Source organism: Stegostoma tigrinum, chromosome 22, assembly GCF_030684315.1.
Source record: "Stegostoma tigrinum isolate sSteTig4 chromosome 22, sSteTig4.hap1, whole genome shotgun sequence".
NCBI classification, from domain to species: Eukaryota; Metazoa; Chordata; class Chondrichthyes; order Orectolobiformes; family Stegostomatidae; genus Stegostoma; species Stegostoma tigrinum.
In genome coordinates this window covers 26,602,195-26,621,520 of record NC_081375.1, presented here as the reverse complement: position 1 = coordinate 26,621,520, position 19,326 = coordinate 26,602,195, and the positions used below count along the sequence as shown (strand labels likewise).

The 19,326-nt window shown below is 40.5% G+C and overlaps 1 protein-coding gene across 7 annotated transcripts in view; it reads right to left on the bottom strand.

Annotated features, from left to right (window-relative positions):
* The window catches only part of dnai2b (dynein, axonemal, intermediate chain 2b), a 68,515-nt gene that overhangs the window by 24,832 nt on the left and 24,357 nt on the right, over positions 1–19,326 (bottom strand). For 6 of the 7 annotated variants that reach the window (XM_048555540.1, XM_048555541.2, XM_048555538.2 and 3 more), the window contains exons 5-9: positions 18,816–18,958; positions 14,782–14,895; positions 13,776–13,915; positions 10,123–10,245; positions 2,406–2,629 (exon numbers count right to left, since the gene is read on the bottom strand). In XM_048555540.1, coding sequence (XP_048411497.1) covers positions 2,406–2,629; positions 10,123–10,245; positions 13,776–13,915; positions 14,782–14,895; positions 18,816–18,958 — 744 coding nt within the window. The remainder of the gene's footprint in view (positions 1–2,405; positions 2,630–10,122; positions 10,246–13,775; positions 13,916–14,781; positions 14,896–18,815; positions 18,959–19,326) is intronic. The other variant, XM_048555545.2, reaches the window with a different exon arrangement.

Here is a 19,326-nt window from a genome sequence, read left to right as displayed (position 1 = left end):
GCTACTATGCCACCAGAGCCCCTGGCAATTTAGATATTTTTTAATCAACCTGTTCAGAGATGTTATGACACACCTCCGGAGCAGATGGGACTTCAACCCAGGCCTCTGGCAAAGACACCTCAAACATGTTATTTTACATTATAATATGCAGAAATCATTTTTCACTCTTCCATAATACATTGTTTGGATATTTATTAACCAATCTGTTGAGAAATGGCATTACACATCTCTGGAGCAGGTGGGACTTGCAACAAGAGACCCCAACCACCCCCAAAGCACTAGGATAATTTTTATATCTTGTGTTATTATTTTTTAAAAATGTTGCTACATTGTTTTGTGCAATTAATTTTTGCTGCAAATATAGAATATGTTAACTTTCTTTTCTAAAGACTGGAGGTTGAGAATTGGTTGCTTCTTACATATTTAGCGCTACTTCCACCTGGTGGATTCAACTAAACAACTATCCTCAAGATTTGTTTACACTATTGAAGTTAGTAGCTTCTCTTTATTTCTGGATATTTTTTGTTCAAATACCAAATTCCATCGTCTCTGCATATTGAAGTTTTATCGCATAGTGAATAACTTGAAAACGCAATTCAAAAACTGTGGTAACTTTTATTTGCAGCGACTACTTACCTTATTCTACAAATGGTGGAGTTTGGAAGTTGTAAACTGACACCACATGAATGGTAACAATCAGTATAAAGCTAGCAATTTAGAGAAATTAAGGCTTTTTTTTCCTATTTAAATATGTATCTGCTCTATTCTGAGATATGAAGAGACAAGGATTTTGGAATATTACAGTGCAGCTGACAATGCTCATCAGATTATATGCCTTATTAAAGGTGAATAGAAGTTGACTAAGATAAGAATCAAACCAGAGCCATTCTCGATGCTGCAGTAAAATGAATTTAAGGTGAAACCTACAACAGAAGTTTCAAACAATCTACATTATCATTCTGTTAATGACCAGAGTATAAATGAAAATTTAAAAGAAATAAACGACTAAACAGCTGTTCAACAATAAATAACATTAGACAGGTGAAAAGCACATTAGCCCACAGATGGATGAAATATAAAACATTTACAAGTTGTCCCCTTAGCATATTCATATCATTTCTAATCTCCCCTTTAAGAGTACTTTTACCATTATTTAGTTGTTACTGGTCTCTAATGGAAGAAACCAGTACACTCACAGACTTCTGATCAGGCAAAATAAAATCAGATAATATGTTTGTTGATTTATTTATCCATCTTTCCTGCACAAGGCTTGCTTGCACCAATTCCTAGGAAGCTCCCTTCCAGGATCACTGAACTTACATGTTACGTTTCACACCTACAAAATTACAAAGCCAAGATCAAGAATTGAGAATATGAGACCACTGCTTAGTACAATGTGGAGCAGCACTGACAGAGAACATTCCATGTGACATATGCTTAGTATATTTTGTTTATAGCATAGCAAATAAAATTTTATGTAAACTACTGAAAATACATAGATCAAGAACTAAAACACAGTTGGTGCATATAAATAAAACTTTCCTTTGTTACAAATTTGTGCAATTCAGCAATTTCCACATCAAATAAATGCATTAATGTTGGGGTCTAGACATTGTATTAAATAAGGTGATGCATATGTTAAGTTGAAAGGCAGGTACTTGAGGCATTGAAGCGTTTCTTTTTTTAATATAAAATCTGACTGATTAATCTCTGTACAACAGAAACCAGTGCTAAAAGGGGTGACTTTTGCTCCAAGGGACAGCTGGAGTGGTTAGCTGGTTCATTGCCAAGATTTGGCGGGCATGTAAATGTAAGCATCATTTTGAGTATAACTTTGGCCTGAGTTGCTGCTGTGATATCCAGGACTCTCTTCCTACACACGGAGAATGAAACTACCAACATTCCTTTCCAAATCTGTTAGTGATCGGACTGACCCATTCAGTAAGGAGGCCAATCTAGAAAAATGTTTTAAATTTACTTTTAAATAAAATGTTAGTCCAGATCGGCAACCTAGTTTGGAACTCATTTATGATACACCTTGCAAAAGACATTTAATATGCCAGGTTTTCTTGAAGAGTCTTGAGTGGGAACTTCCTGATTAGGATGTTTGTGGCCCAAGCTCTGTCCTGTCTTGTGTAATTTGCATTTTAAGAGACAAATACAGGCTCAGTCCTCCTTAAATCAATCAAGAAACTCACAAATAATGGATATGTGAAGCAACCATGCCTTTGCTGGTCTCCCATCAAGGCTACGTCAGAAAATTATGGAGCCTCTCATGGACTTTGGGGATTTTTTTAAATGCAAATTTTCATTTTCCAAACACATCTATCTATTTATAATATCATGTACAAATAAAGTTATCAGAACATTTTTTTCTATTACTCCATATCATGTATTTTACTCACTTAGTACATATAATGCATGAGTCCCTGAGTTCCTCAGACCAAATTCGGGCTGTCCAGTCCCCAACTGTTAGAAAGTTCTTTGGGTAAAAAGGGTTTCTCTGGACAGCATAGATTGGACCATGATGGCCAGTGAAGGTGGAGACAATCTTCTCAGCTGGGACTTTCCCTTTTCGATTTCCCAATATTACGACACCTCGTTCTGTGCCTACCATAAATTTGGTTGGCTATAGAGGCAAAAGATGATTCAGTAACAATTGATTAAGACTTCATATTCATTAAACTTAAATAATTTTCTCTAATCTTCCAAATTAACCAAATAAAGTCTGGTAATAAAATAAGAATGGTTGGATGAATAGTATCACTTTTCTTTAATGTTTGATAACATGAATTATTTTTATGTTTTAAAAAAGTGAAAAAACTTAAATAGACAGCAAAATGAAAAGTTACTATTCCCAGATAATCTGAATTAGACAACTTTTAATAAATCGTTTTTGTTGACTTTGCACCATATCACACCTCATGCTGTAACTTTGTAGTGCCAAAATATTTTCAAATGAGGATTATGCTTTAGAATTAGCAGCCAAAAGGACTGCAAATTTTCATACAAAAATCCATTCTGTATCAGATTGAATAATACAACAAGGGAATCATAGAAACCCTACCATGTGGAAGTGGGCCATTTGGCCCAATGAATCCACACCATTCCTCTGAAAAACATCCCACCTTCCATCCCATTCCTGTAAGCCTACACTTCCAATGGCTAATCCATTTCACCTACTGATTCCTGGGCATTATTGGCAATTTAGCATGGCCAATTCATCTAAGCCTTCTATCTTTATGACTGTGGGAGGAAACTGGAGCACCAGGAAGAAACTGACACAGACACAGGGAGAATCTGCAAACTCCACACAGTTGCCCGAGGCTGGAATTGAATCCAGGTGCCTGGGACTGTGAGGCAGTAGTGTGAACCAGTAAGCCAACTATGCCACCTCACAGAATGGAACTAAATTATTTCTGATATAAAAATGTAGCATTGTAATTCTAAAAATTATTTAATAAGAATTCAAACCTGCCTAAGTCTATCTCTTGATGCCAGGAGAATCCATAAATTTCTGATGTATCTTTTTCCCACAACTTATAAACTCTGTACATGAATAATTCACCAAGTTGTAGAAACTTTAAAAAGTATGCATCCATTGCTGCCTATCTCCTATTTACAAAAACTGGTGCCTTCAAGTTTCCTCATTTTCTCCTTCATTCATCAGCAGCATGAAGACAAGAATCTATAGCCTGATCATCCTACAAAACTCATCCACAAAAACAGATCAAGATATTTACAAGTGAGCAAATTATTAAAATATGATTTGTCAGTTTGGAATGCACTGTCATAGGGTTAGTATTATTCCAAATTATGTTTGATAGCTATCTTCGCTCTTCAGTTCTCCTAAGCTATACAGTAAAGTCCTGTTGTTCACAGGGGAGTGAAGAGGCATTTCTGAGAAGACACTATCAACGGCGAACATATCTTATGAGGGGACCCCATAAGATCAGTTTCAACAATTAAAAATAAGACAAAGGACGATTGAGACAATATTCGTAATAAACATAAAGATGACCTGCTGGAATAACTGTTTAATCAAATGAGTAATATACAACATTTGTCCCCTTTATCCTTATTAGATTATAAATTAAATTGTAACATCAATGAATATCAAAGACAGACATTCTAGCAAGCAGAAAAAGGGACAGTTTACATAAAATTTGTACTTACTGATATAGAAACCCTCACTATCATTCTTTTATTTTTCTCCCTTTTTTTGTAGAACTGGAAGTTGAGATTAGGATTCATAGAACTTGGAAGAGTTGTGTTTTTTAAAAGAGATGACAACAAACACTGATGTTTGTTATGAGTGGCTGGCCTGGAAGATAATTCAATTTAATTCTTAAGCTAAGGAACACGGACAATTTGGCATCAAGTGTTGCAATGTCCTGGACTTGCAGCTGGTTGGATGTTGATTTGGTCAGTTGGCAGGGGGGGACGGATGTTGACCAGGTAACCACAGAAAATATTGATTAAAAAGAGAAGATAAAAAAGAAAACCTATTTTGACTGGTTTTGGCAAGTGCAGAGTAATTTTGGAAGTTTTGGGACTGTTTGCTGTCTTTTATTTTCTCTAGCTTTCTATCCAGTTAAAATTGTTGAATGTTCTGAGAAAAGAAATTCCCAGCCTGTAAAAAAATAACTAAATGCTTCTGGAAATCTATTGAATCTGCTTACACTCACCGCTGACTTTGAAATTAGATATATTGTTACGTGGCTATGGAAATTCATTATCCAAGGATTGCACGCAGGCTAGGGATTGATATTTGAAACTGTTTAATTTAACTAGCAAGTTACAAGCTCTTTTATTTTATTTTTAATTTATCCCCTTAACTGTGTCTGTCTGTCGATCTGTCTTGTGAGTGGGATGCTCTGTTCAAAGAAGGTTGGGTTTAAAATCACAGAGATTAATTAGATGACCTTGCTGCATTAGCTCTGTCCGGCTACATCAGTATTAATAATAAATTATTATTTTTGTTTAAATTATAAACTTGGTGTCCAAGATCTGTTATTTGTGAAGTCTGGTTAGGAACAATTGGGCAATTTTGAGGGGTATTGAATATTTTAATGTTATTCTGTTGTGAATTTAGTGCTAGTTTGGCTAATTTAGTTAGTCTGCTATTTCTGGTCGTAACACTAGTCCAGGAAAAACATCATGGACATCTGCAGGATTAAAGTTTGCTTTTATCACTTAGACACATTTTCATATTTCAAACAATTTTATCCCGGATTTCTTCTACTTTTTCCCGAAAACCACATTTAAATCAATATTGGACATGCAATAAGCAAAATGGTGTACATAATGTTTTGCGATTAGTGAGTTTGCAAATGGTGAGGAGGCTGATGGTGAGATTTCAAATGTACATCATTCCCCAGATAGGCAGAGTAATCTGCTTCCAGCCTTCTGCTAATGCTGCATGTGAGCAATCCATGATATGTATGCACAAAGCCCAGGTAATACAATTCTTAAAAATTCCCCTCTTCACAAAGGTTTCAACTCTGTTTCAATATTCCAATTTGACACAAAATAAGAATATTACCAAAAAAAGCCATATTCAGTCAAAGCTTTTCATATTACATGCATCAAGACAGTTTACAAGAATATTGATTCAAGGGAAAAACCAACATTTATAATGCATGTCAGGTGAGTGTTGATTGGTTAGCAAGTGGACTCTGATTGTTAAAGGTATGCTATGGAAATTGCACTTGTTCATGTTGATTGATAGTCAATGATCAAGTTTCGTTTTAATTTTAAACTAGGAAGGTTGACACTAATTGATCAGAGGCATTGAGAAATGAACCAATGAATGGTTGTCACCTTTTTTTGTTGAGTTGAAATAGATGCAGTGCTTGTATGTGTTCTTTCCAACTGTGAAGACTTTATGAGACTCTCGTGTGGCATAGTGGTAGTAATCCTACTGCTGGACCAGGAGGCCTGGGTTCAAAACCCAACTGCACCAGAGGTGTGTAATAATATCTGATCAGACTGATTTGAAAAATAGATTTAAAAATGTTTTTAAAAACTGCAAAGAATAAGGGCTCTTGTGGTGCACTAGTAGTGTCCCTACCCCTGAGCCTGGAGTAATAAGATAATAAAATGTGAGGCTGGATGAACACAGCAGGCCAAGCAGCATCTCAGGAGCACAAAAGCTGACGTTTCGGGCCTAGACCCTTCATCAGAGAGGGGGATGGGGGGAGGGAACTGGAATAAATAGGGAGAGAGGGGGAGGCGGACCAAAGATGGAGAGTAAAGAAGATAGGTGGAGAGGGTGTAGGTGGGGAGGTAGGGAGGGGATAGGTCAGTCCAGGGAAGACGGACAGGTCAAAGAGGTGGGATGAGGTTAGTAGGTAGCTGGGGGTGCGGCTTGGGGTGGGAGGAAGGGATGGGTGAGAGGAAGAACCGGTTAGGGAGGCAGAGACAGGTTGGACTGGTTTTGGGATGCAGTGGGTGGGGGGCAAGAGCTGGGCTGGTTGTGTGGTGCAGTGGGGGGAGGGGACGAACTGGGCTGGTTTAGGGATGCAGTAGGGGAAGGGGAGATTTTGAAACTGGTGAAATCCACATTGATACCATATGGCTGCAGGGTTCCCAGGCGGAATATGAGTTGCTGTTCCTGCAACCTTCGGGTGGCATCATTGTGGCAGTGCAGGAGGCCCATGATGGACATGTCATCAAGAGAATGGGAGGGGGAGTGGAAATGGTTTGCGACTGGGAGGTGCAGTTGTTTGTTGCGAACTGAGCGGAGGTGTTCTGCAAAGCGGTCCCCAAGCCTCCGCTTGGTTTCCCCAATGTAGAGGAAGCCGCACCGGGTACAGTGGATGCAGTATACCACATTGGCAGATGTGCAGGTGAACCTCTGCTTAATGTGGAATGTCATCTTGGGGCCTGGGATGGGGGTGAGGGAGGAGGTGTGGGGACAAGTGTAGCATTTCCTGCGGTTGCAGGGGAAGGTGCCGGGTGTGGTGGGGTTGGAGGGCAGTGTGGACCGAACAAGGGAGTCACGGAGAGAGTGGTCTCTCCGGAAAGCAGACAGGGGAGGGGATGGAAAAATGTCTTGGGTGGTGGGGTCGGATTGTAAATGGCGGAAGTGTCGGAGGATAATGCGTTGTATGCGGAGGTTGGTAGGGTGGTGGGTGAGAACGAGGGGGATCCTCTTGGGGCGGTTGTGGCGGGGGCGGGGTGTGAGGGATGTGTCGCGGGAAATGCGGGAGACGCGGTCAAGGGCGTTCTCGATCACCGTGGGGGGAAAGTTGCGGTCCTTAAAGAACTTGGACATCTGGGATGTGCGGGAGTGGAATGTCTTATCGTGGGAGCAGATGCGGCGGAGGCGGAGGAATTGGGAATAGGGGATGGAATTTTTGCAGGAGGGTGGGTGGGAGGAGGTGTATTCTAGGTAGCTGTGGGAGTCGGTGGGCTTGAAATGGACATCAGTTACAAGCTGGTTGCCTGAGATGGAGACTGAGAGGTCCAGGAAGGTGAGGGATGTGCTGGAGATGGCCCAGGTGAACTGAAGGTTGGGGTGGAAGGTGTTGGTGAAGTGGATGAACTGTTCAAGCTCCTCTGGGGAGCAAGAGGCAGCGCCGATACAGTCATCAATGTACCGGAGGAAGAGGTGGGGTTTGGGGCCTGTGTAGGTGCGGAAGAGGGACTGTTCCACGTAACCTACAAAGAGGCAGGCATAGCTGGGGCCCATGCGGGTGCCCATGGCCACCCCCTTAGTCTGTAGGAAGTGGGAGGAGTCAAAAGAGAAGTTGTTGGGTGTGAGGACGAGTTCAGCTAGGCGGATGAGAGTGTCGGTGGAGGGGGCCTGGTCGGGCCTGCGGGACAGGAAGAAGCGGAGGGCCTTGAGGCCATCTCCATGCGGAATGCAGGTGTACAGGGACTGGACGTCCATGGTGAATATGAGGTGTTGGGGGCCAGGGAATTGGAAGTCCTGGAGGAGGTGGAGGGCGTGGGTAGTGTCACGGACATAGGTGGGGAGTTCCTGGACCAGTTTCAAAATCTCCCCTTCCCCTACTGCATCCCTAAACCAGCCCAGTTCATCCCCTCCCCCCACTGCACCACACAACCAGCCCAGCTCTTCCCCCCCACCCACTGCATCCCAAAACCAGTCCAACCTGTCTCTGCCTCCCTAACCGGTTCTTCCTCTCACCCATCCCTTCCTCGCACCCCCAGCTACCTACTAACCTCATCCCACCTCTTTGACCTGTCCGTCTTCCCTGGACTGACCTATCCCCTCCCTACCTCCCCACCTACACCCTCTCCACCTATCTTCTTTACTCTCCATCTTCGGTCCGCCTCCCCCTCTCTCCCTATTTATTCCAATTCCCTCCCCCCATCCCCCTCTCTGATGAAGGGTCTAGGCCCGAAACGTCAGCTTTTGTGCTCCTGAGATGCTGCTTGGCCTGCTGTGTTCATCCAGCCTCACATTTTATTATCTTGGAATTTCCAGCATCTGCAGTTCCCATTATCACTGAGCCTGGAGTGCCTGGTTTACATCCCACCTACTTCAGAGGAGTGTAATAACATCTCTGAACAGGTTCATTAAAAATATCTGACCATGAAGAATAGGGACCTATATGTTAACAAAATCGGAGAGAGCTGGAGAAACACAGCAAGCCTGGCAGCAACTTTGAACAGAAAACAGAGTTCATGTTTCACATCAAATGACCCTTCATAGTTGTTTGTCCAGTGGTTTCAGATTTACAGCAGTTCTTTGTGTTTACTTTGACCTGTCTATTAATATAGGTAGATTTCAGTACACTCAAGTCTGCCACACTGTAAACCCAACTGCCAATCCTAAACTGGTGGTCAGCATGCTTCTTTGCCCTCTCAGGATTACTCAGTCAATGTTTCTGGACTGTTAGTTTTACATGCGCAAGTTGATTGGGTATGGTCAGTAACTTTCTTGATGTATGCCAAACAGATGTGCTGTTTGAAATGGTGTGACTTTGGCATGTAAGACCTACATATCTGACCACAGCAGGCAATGAAATTCATATACCACATTACTCATTTGTATAAAAAAACAGAAATTGCTGGAAAGTCAGCAGGTCTGTTAGCATCTACGGCGAAAAATCAGTTATTGTTTTGGGTGTAGTGACCCTTCTTCAGAACTGTTCAAAACGATTCTGAAGCAATTTCTGTTTTTGTTCTTGATTTCCAGCATCTGCAGTTCTTCCTCTTTTTGAAAAAAATTCATTTGTATGATGGGCAGAACATCTTTCTAGCTTGACAGCAGCATCCTGTTAGCGGCGGCCATGTGCTGCTGCTGTATAGCAGCAGTATGAAACAGCTAGATCCAGTTGTTGCTCAAAATTCTCAGTCATCATATTCTTCCAGGGTAGTGTGAGGTAGACCTAAAACTCTTTAAGACCCAAGAAGGATTGCCATAGTTGCTTTCATGTGTTTGCATCATAAGGGTGAGAAATGATTTTACCAGCGTGGCCAATATCCAGTAGGATGGCTTTGATATATATTATTCTGCACTATAAAGCAGTCACCCTTGCTGCTGAAATGTAGTATATGAACTTTAGTACTGGTGAGATATCAGGTATTAAAGATAGGTAGATTGTATGAAACAGCATGTTCCTTTGGTTGTTTGCAGCAAGGTAGTGACCATTGTCAACCAGCTTGCACTTGCAAAACTCACATCATAATATTCAGCGTTAGAAATGATTACGCACATGTACAACATCTGCTTCATATGCCTGAATGTGCAAGATTCATGTTGACAACAAATAGATTATTGTCAGTCGGTCTCGCAGCGTGGCGCACTTGTGTGTTCTACCGTTCACTGTTTCATTTCTCGTGGCAATGCCCTGATCAATCAGAATTTGGCAATGTATCTAACAAGCAGAGTGCACTTTCCAAAAATTCAGCACTCTCTCCTCATGCAGTATTAATGATAATTTTCCCTTTAAGTGGTATTACTCTAAATTATCCAGACGTGCACAAGATGAAAAGATTTCACAAGATTTGACAAAACCTTTCGCAGCAATTTTCAAGTTTTTGACTACCAAACTGACATACTACGTTATACAAGAATATTTCCTTCATTACTATAGTACTTTGTAACATTAAACCATGGCTTTGAGATAAAGTACCAATGATAGTTACCATGGTGCTTTCAAACTCGAGTGAAACAGCTCCATATGCAATATCTGGATCATCTTTCTTTGTAACGTCCAGAATGAGTCTCTCTACAGGTTCACTCAATTTCCGGATATCCCACCACAGTACCTACAGACATTAGACCACAATTTAACATTCCTGTTGTTACCTTTGGATGCCATACATGATCAATAATAAACAATATTTCTGATTTTTAGCTAAGGTTTTTCCACAAAATTAACTTAAAGTGACACAAAAGATATATCAAGAACATAGATTCTAATAGTGTTAAAGGAAAGAAAGAACTCTGACTCAGTGCCCTTTTCACTAATTCAGAGGAGTTCCAAATGCCTCACAGTAAATAAAGTACATCAAGTGTTTATCCTGTTAGAAAGGAAGACAAGGTCATCAGTTTAATGTATAACAATATCAATCAGATAATAAATTGATAATTGCTATCAGGTGTCAGTTATGTGTTGGAGAAAGGGGAGGTCGAGTCCCAAGGGTATCAGGTCAGAGTTTCTGGTTGAAGTTTGAGGGAGCTGAATCAGTTGTATAGTCACTCAGGAGTTAGACCATGTATTTAATGGTCTAAACTTTTCTCGAGTAACTAGTTACTTCATTGCAACAGAAACTTCGGAACTCTCTGATTTAAATAACATTTTCAGAGGGTTTCAGGTGTAGAGGAGTTGCCCAGTGAAATCTTCAATTTCCCAGGTAATTCCTTTGGAGTTTGCTACCATGGGGATTCTGAAGGGTCGCCACACACAACTCCCAGCTATGCTGGAATAATAATTGTCTGGCCCTCAGAAAATCCATGTCCATGTTTAGCCTCCCCTCTCGGTTCAGCTTTGTTGTGCTCTGACAGAGAAAATGACAAACAGAATTGCAACACAACACCTCATTATTCCTGCCATTCTGATCTATTTAACCTATCTGCTTTAAAAATAAGGTTAGAAGTTACTGATCACAACTATAAAGCGCTTGCTACCTCTGTTAAAATAACAGAAGTGAAAGTCATTGAGTACAAGAGATAGTGGTGGTAATGTTGCAGTTGTACAGGATACTTCTTAGGCCATTTTTGGAATACTGCATTTAACTCTGGTTTCCCTGCTATGAGAAATATGTTGTTAAACTTGAAAGGGTAGAGAAAAGATTACAAGGATGATGCTGAGGTTGGAGGGTTTGAGCTATAGATAGAGGCTGAATGGGCTGGGTTGATTTTCCTTGGAGCATCAGAGGCTGAAGGGTGCCCTTACAGAAGTTTATGAAATCATGAGGGGCATGGATAGGGTGAATAGCCAAAGTCTTCTTCCCAGGGTATGGGAGTACAAAACTAGAGGGCAAAGGTTTAAAGGTGAGAGGGGAAAGACTTAAAAAGGATCTAAGGGGGATCTTTTTCACACTGAGGGTGATGCGTGTGTGGAACAAGGTGCCAGAGGAAGTGGTGGAGGCTGGTACAATTACAGCATTTAAAAAAGGCATCTGTATGGATACATGAATAGGAAGGGACTAGAGGGACTAGATTAATTTAGGATATCTGGTCAGCATGGACAAGTTGGACCAAAGGGTCTGTTTCCATGCTGTATAACTCTATGACTCTATTATGCCATTTTTCTTTGTCAGCTGCAGTATTTTGTATTCAATGTTGCTATTGTGTATTGGATGACAATAATACATAATGAATTGAAGTCTTATGATGCAGTATCAGTCTCCCTACCTCTAGGTCATGAAGTTTGGGTTTGAGTTCTACCTGCCCCAGAAGTACACCATAACACATCTGGCTGGTCAATTAAAATATCAACATTGATCAATTACAAAAATTGTGTTTCGTCCTTCCAAAACACATAGCTTCTCTTTTTTATGTTGACTAGTTTGTGCTCGAGTTTGTACATTGTAACCAACTTGTTCCCATCAACGAGTGTTAATACTGAATAAAGTAGAAAGTTTTAGGAGTGAATTCTGTGTGTTTATTACAATAATTTTTAATCTCACATGTAGTCATCTCTCTGATTTCTGTAATGTTTTATAGACTGTGTATGATGTAAAAAGATAAAAATGTTTATTAACAAGTAATTTAAATTAAAATTTTCAAATTCCTATACTATATGAAGTTGTTGAAATTCACTACACAGTGAAAAGTTTGTCATTATACTCTATTTCTAGGTTGTGATTTAGAGCACCCAAAATTCTAAATTTGTTGTCAGTGATCCTTCAGTTTTCTCTCCAAAATTGTTTTGTTGCATATGAGATCTTCCCTTTTTATCCCAATAACTGTTCTATGTTCAGCATAAGAAACCAACGTACTTCAAACCATTCACTAAGTACTTCAGTAAGGCATTTGATAAGGTTCCCCATGGAAGGCTCATTCAGAAGGTCAGGAGGAATGGGATACAGGGGAACTTAGCTGCTTGGATACAGAATTGGCTGGCCAACAGAAGACAGCGTGTGGTAGTAGAAGGAAAATATTCTGCCTGGAAGTCAGTGGTGAGTGGGGTTCCACAGGGCTCTGTCCTTGGGCCTCTACTGTTTGTAATTTTTATTAATGACTTGGACGAGGGAATTGAAGGATGGGTCAGCAAGTTTGCAGACGACACAAAGGTCGGAGGTGTCGTTGACAGTGTAGAGGGCTGTTGTAGGCTGCAGCGGGACATTGACAGGATGCAGAGATGGGCTGAGAGGTGGCAGATGGAGTTCAACCTGGATAAATGCGAGGTGATGCATTTTGGAAGGTCGAATTTGAAAGCTGAGTACAGGATTAAGGATAGGATTCTTGGCAGCGTGGAGGAACAGAGGGATCTTGGTGTGCAGATACATAGATCCCTTAAAATGGCCACCCAAGTGGACAGGGTTGTTAAGAAAGCATATGGTGTTTTGGCTTTCATTAACAGGGGGATTGAGTTTAAGAGTCGTGAGATCTTGTTGCAGCTCTATAAAACTTTGGTTAGACCGCACTTGGAATACTGCGTCCAGTTCTGGGCGCCCTATTATAGGAAAGATGTGGATGCTTTGGAGAGGGTTCAGAGGAGGTTTACCAGGATGCTGCCTGGACTGGAGGGCTTATCTTATGAAGAGAGGTTGACTGAGCTCGGTCTCTTTTCATTGGAGAAAAGGAGGAGGAGAGGGGACCTAATTGAGGTATACAAGATAATGAGAGGCATAGATAGAGTCGATAGCCAGAGACTATTTCCCAGGGCAGAAATGGCTAGCACGAGGGGTCATAGTTTTAAGCTGGTTGGTGGAAAGTATAGAGGGGATGTCAGAGGCAGGTTCTTTACGCAGAGAGTTGTGAGAGCATGGAATGCGTTGCCAGCAGCAGTTGTGGAAGCAAGGTCATTGGGGTCATTTAAGAGACTGCTGGAGATGCATATGGTCACAGAAATTTGAGGGTGCATCCATGAGGATCAATGGTCGGCACAACATTGTGGGCTGAAGGGCCTGTTCTGTGCTGTACTGTTCTATGTTCTATGTTCTAAGTCTCTCATGAATGAATTACAATGAAAAACTTTAGATTAAAAACTGAAGGGTGAATTCCCATTGTCAAACTATTTCCAGTGCATTATTGGAGCACTACAACAGTGTTATGTGGCAGGAAAATTAGCTGTCTCTATGAACAAAGGAATATATGATATATGTTTTCTTTTTCCTTCTGCAGTTACCTGCCCATCAGAAGCAGCAGAGAAACATTCTGTTCCCGTTTTAGACTGTAACCAAATAATCTTGTATACAGGATCCCGATGACCAACTTCAATTGTTGGAATTTCAACCGCCTGGCTTCCTTTCCGTGTGTCCCAGTATCCTTGATAAGAGAAGTAAAATGTGGGTCTCTAACAGTACAGCAAATATTTGAATGTTGGAGACCTCCTTTTGATGTTAGTTTTGTAACAGTTGTATGAAGAAACATTCAGTGTAATTAATTACTGTTATAAAGTTCTCAATATTTTATCTGTGCCTACTCTGCCTTGGTGAAAAAGATTTGGATCTTTTATTCACAACCCTTTAAGTGACTAATTTTCTCACTGATAAAAATGGCTGACCACTTGTTTTGAGACTGCAATCCCAAGTTCTAGACTCTCCAGCAAGAGGCAAAGAGTTTCTTAGTGTCAAGCCTGTCAATCTTCTAGGGATTTTATATCTTTCAACAAGATAATTTCCATTTCTTCTAAATTCCAGAGACTATAATCATTAACATTAAAAATTTCTGCTGTAATTTGTCTTAATATTCAGGTTTTCAGCAGCATCTGTACGTTTACAGTTACTTTTGCCTGATCAGTCACTAGATGCAGGAACTACATAGTTTGTTATCGTTGTCAATTTAACCACGCTTTTCCTGGTTTCTTACCCTCTTTTTATTCAATTTTATGTAAGAAAAGGATTTTGTTTTTAAGACACCTCCTGATTCCAGTTTATGAAAAGCTTGAAATGTGACAGAATTAGAACACAGGTGACCTCACTCAATGACAACTAGCCTGTTTATTTTCTAAATACAGTTCATACAAGATAATGCTGAAAACATTTTGATAAATTCCTAGATTGGTACAGAAATTCCTGTACCAACTACTGTGACTTTGTGTAATTTCTATTACTTGGAAATTAGTCAAAATTGTTACATTGGTGAATATTGCAAGCTTTGGCACACTTATATTGCAGTGTTCACTTACTGACCCATTTGTCCATTGTAACAACCTCCAGCCAGAATATGTGAATCTTTTGGGTTGTACTCCAGACACAGAAGAGGTGATACAGGCTTTATTACCATGTCATGCTTATTTGTATTTTCTATAGAACAAAAATTTGATTAAATATGAATTCCTGTAACATAATGATTGGATCACAGAATTATAATTAAACCAAACCTTTTTGGACAAACCACAGATCAATTTAAACATGATAACTTTCATTTAGAATTATTCTGTCTGGATAAATGGTCTCATATTTTCATCAAGGAGAAAAAAATGAAACTTTGTCTCATCCAAGGCCACACTTGCATACCTATCAAAGGCAAATTACAGAATGACAAAGACATTTGTTGGAGAATTTCTCTTCAAGGAATGAGGTGTGAGCAAATGATGATGAAACAAGAAAGATACCAAAATCCATCACAACAGGCTTAAAGTAAATTGAAACTATTAACTGGAGTGTTGTCTTCAGCACTGTTAATGACTTCTCATGTCATGAAGCAGCCTGGATCCACTTGCAGCAAGACCTGGACAACATTCAGGCTTGGATTACAAAATGGCAAGTACAAAAAGGTAGCTTACCAACTTGTCAAGAATAAATAGGGATGTGCAACAAATGCTGGCCCATCCTGTGACACCCACATATAATGAATTAATTTAACAAAAACACAGGTTTATGATTCATGTTTCTTGGGTGATGAGCTATGGTCGTGTTTTTGATACCTTTACTGCTTATTCTACAAACTGTAGATATGACATTTACACAAGTACAACCTACACACTGATTATGAGGCAGTGATGTCCCATAGTGTATTGATTGGAACCAGGTGGATCTCATCGACTATGGGATCCTTGATTGGGGTTGTTAACTTGGGCCAGAGAAACCGGGTTATCAATATAAACAGGGGATTGACCAGGCTGGCTATAAATAGTACAAGCTTTGGAGGTCATTTCTGCCAACTGCTTGCCTCGCTACCAAAGGTATGTTGGAGCATGGATGTACTTGGAGAGGGAGCATATAGTGTCCACCAATGTTCTCAATGCCTTTTGGGAAAGGTGGGCACCATGGGGGTGTGTAGTGTTTTATTTACGCCTCCAATTCTATTTAGATTCGATCCTAATGCTCCCTTTTACTTATTTTTCTTTCATGTAAGCATTGCCCCTACTAGGCTCTGCTTGACAGTGGTTCCCTGGCCACACTGATGTTTCTCCTGATGGTGGAATATTGAATAAAATTATTTACACATCTGGTGTTTTCACTGCATCCCTGCACAACACACACAAAATGGGTGCTGCAGGGTTGGGGCGGGTGTGGGGAATAAGCTCTACTGTTATATGACAGGAGTGTAAGGGAGATTAGAATCTCCTTGGTTCAGGGGACTGATTCTGCACTGGCTGGGCCCAGTCTTTGACAGCAGGATGACAGCAGTTGACATGTTACAGTGTCCAAGGTTTGTGAGGAAGAGGTTCTTACTGGACTGCGATATCATAAAAAAGGGAAAATAAAATGGGGATCTACAGTCTCCTCGGTTCAGGGGACTGACTCCAAGCTGGCTGGCCGTAGCCGGTACACTGTGCACAAGTAAATAAAGAGTGTCTTGGTGATGGGATACCGGCCTATATGCGGTTATTTCAATGGTGACGTGTGAAAATAATAGATCCCTGAAGAACATACACTCGTAACAGTCGTCTTGGAGTTGGGGCAAACATTTCTGGCATCATGCCTTTATTTGGGAAGCTTGACTCGTTTGATCCTGCTGTCAAAGACTGGGCCCAGCATACAGAAAGAATGTGATACTTTTTCCAGGCAAATGACATCAGGGCAGATGAAAAGCAATGAGTAGTCCTGACTACAACTGAATCCACAGCATTTTCAGTTAGAAGGGACTTAACTATCCCAGAGTCACCCCCACATTCGTAGGAATGGCTGGGTAAACCCTGGACACTGTAACATGTCAACTATGCCAGTCCTTTCATGAGCTCAAAGTTCCTGGTCATTATGGATGCCTATTCAAAGTGGTTGGATGTGCATAAAGTTCATTCAGCAAACTCAGGGATGACAATTGGAGAAGCTGTGAGCATCATGTGCAATACATGAGCTCCCAGATGTATTGGTCTCAGACAATGGAACATCATTAAACAGCAGGGAATTTGAGTGTTTCCTCAAGTTGAAGTTGGAATATTGAATAAAATTATTTACACAACTGGTGTTTTCACTGCGTTCCTGCACAACGCACACAAAATGGGTGCTGTGGGTTCGGGGCACATAAGGTCAGCTCCAACCATCCATTGTCCAATGATCTGGTGGAAAGAGTGGTCCAAACACTGAAGACAGACTTAAAGAAGCAGCCTAAAGTATCACTCAATGCCAAACTGTCCCGGTCCTGTTCAATTATAGGGCCAACCTTCAAGAAACAACAGGAATAGCTCCAGCAGACTTGCTGATGGGAAGAAAACTCTGTGCCAGGTTAAACCTGATATTCCCAGGCCTGAGGAGGTGGGGTTGGTTTAGGAAACAGCAGCAGGAACGGCAATGCTGGCCACATGCTTCCTCTAAGTGGGACTGGCAATTTAATTCAGTGGACGAAGTTTAGTAACCCCCTCCATCTAGTTTCGAAGAAACCTCGGTGTCCGAGATGGCTGCAGCATCAACACCATAACCGTTAGAAGAAGAGGTGGAAACTCTCCTGAGATGATCTGGGTGCAAAAAACAGGCTACAGTCCAGTACATAGCGCCTGCATCAGAGTGGGAGTCACAGAAACCAGACCCAGGACAAAAACATCACAGGAAAAGCTACAAGAGAAAGACCAGGCCGACATCACTGGACATAGTTGGGGGAAGGATGTAGTGATTGGAACCAGGTGGATCTTGTGGACTACGAGATCTTTGATTGTGGTTGTTTACCTAGGATAATCAGAAAGTGCTGGCTGACCAATATAAACAGGGGAATGTCCTCAGTTCAGGTGACTGACTCTGAGCTGGCTGGCCACAGCCAGTGTACTGCACTCAACTAAATAAAAGGTGTCTTGATGAAAGGATACTGGACTGTGTGCAGTTATTTCACATTGTTATAAATATATGATAATTCTCTGAAGTGAATCAAGAAGGAAGGCAGCCCTGCAACTGTGATAAGAGACTACAGAAAACAACACTAAATAAGTAACAAAACACAAGCTGTAAGTTTGATTTTGCTTGTTAAGGCAAATGGCTTACAAATGAGTTATCAACAATAAAATTATTCAGAACATGGAATCTGGTTTCTTGCCAACAGTTAGAAGAATATTCTGTAAAAATCAACTATATCACCCTACACATTTCTGAAAGAAGGATGAAATGGATTAAGTTAGTAGATAATTAGAGATGAGTCTTCACAGATTTATGGACCAAATAATCGCTATACTCTAGCACTAGCAGGACACGAAACAGTACAGCTGACACAATTCACTCAAACTTAATATGCATTGACGTGGGCCATACAAAATTAAGAATTTATTCTGTTCTCAACTCTTCCACATCTGTGCCTTTTACATTTTTCATGTCTTAGATTGGGAATCTTAGTCAATATTCTTCATTTGCCTAAACTGTTCACTGGTTTTTCTGATTCTCCCACAAGATATTTTGTACTTAGGGAGTGAGGTGTTAGTGAGGAATGTTACACTGTGGCATTATACGAGTTGGTTGATTCATTTTTCCCATCTTTTTCATAGCTTCATCTCAACTTCCAATTCAGTGTGTACTTTGACTGGCATCACTCAAAATTCAGGTCAATTTTGGTTTCTTGATTCAAGTAACCAGCACAACAAATTTGTAACCACTTGGTGAGATCTACTTGAATAGTAATGCCTGTCAGACGTGATTGCTAAAGTGATGTTATTCAGTGGATGCATTCGTCAGTGTTCAAAACTTCCTCTGTCCATTTCTCTGAACAGCTTAGTGAATAACATTTTAAAAGTTTTTAATTAAGTTCTAAGAAACAAGTAAGATCAATAACAGCTCTACAACACATTATTATGAATTACCGAGGTCCCAGATGTATGATTCATAACTCATATTGTCAGCAGCTCTTTGAAACTCCAGACAACAATAAGAAATTGCCAGCTTTCGGCCTTGATCTGGATGCCATGAGATATGAGACACCGTCCGCTTAACTTCATTGGGGTCACTAATAAATGGAACCAAGATGATACTGTGGGTTTTCTTCATTACTCAAATTCTGTGATATAATTCTAAAATGTAATCCTGCCACATATTTATTTCTGCAGCTGTCTGCTTTTAGGTCATTTGACATTAATACACATGAAGTAACTAATTAATTCAAAAAAAGAAAAAGGCTGTTGATCAAAGACTTTGTCACTGTATAACTTTTAAAATGTTTAGAAACATACGTTGTGCAGATTTTACAGATTTTTTTACAACCCCTGTCAATATATCACATTTCAAAAACATTATTATAAAGCAAAGAACTGTGGTTGTTAGAGGCCTGAAACAAGCAAACACAGGAATTGCTGGGGAATTTTCAATGTTTCAAGT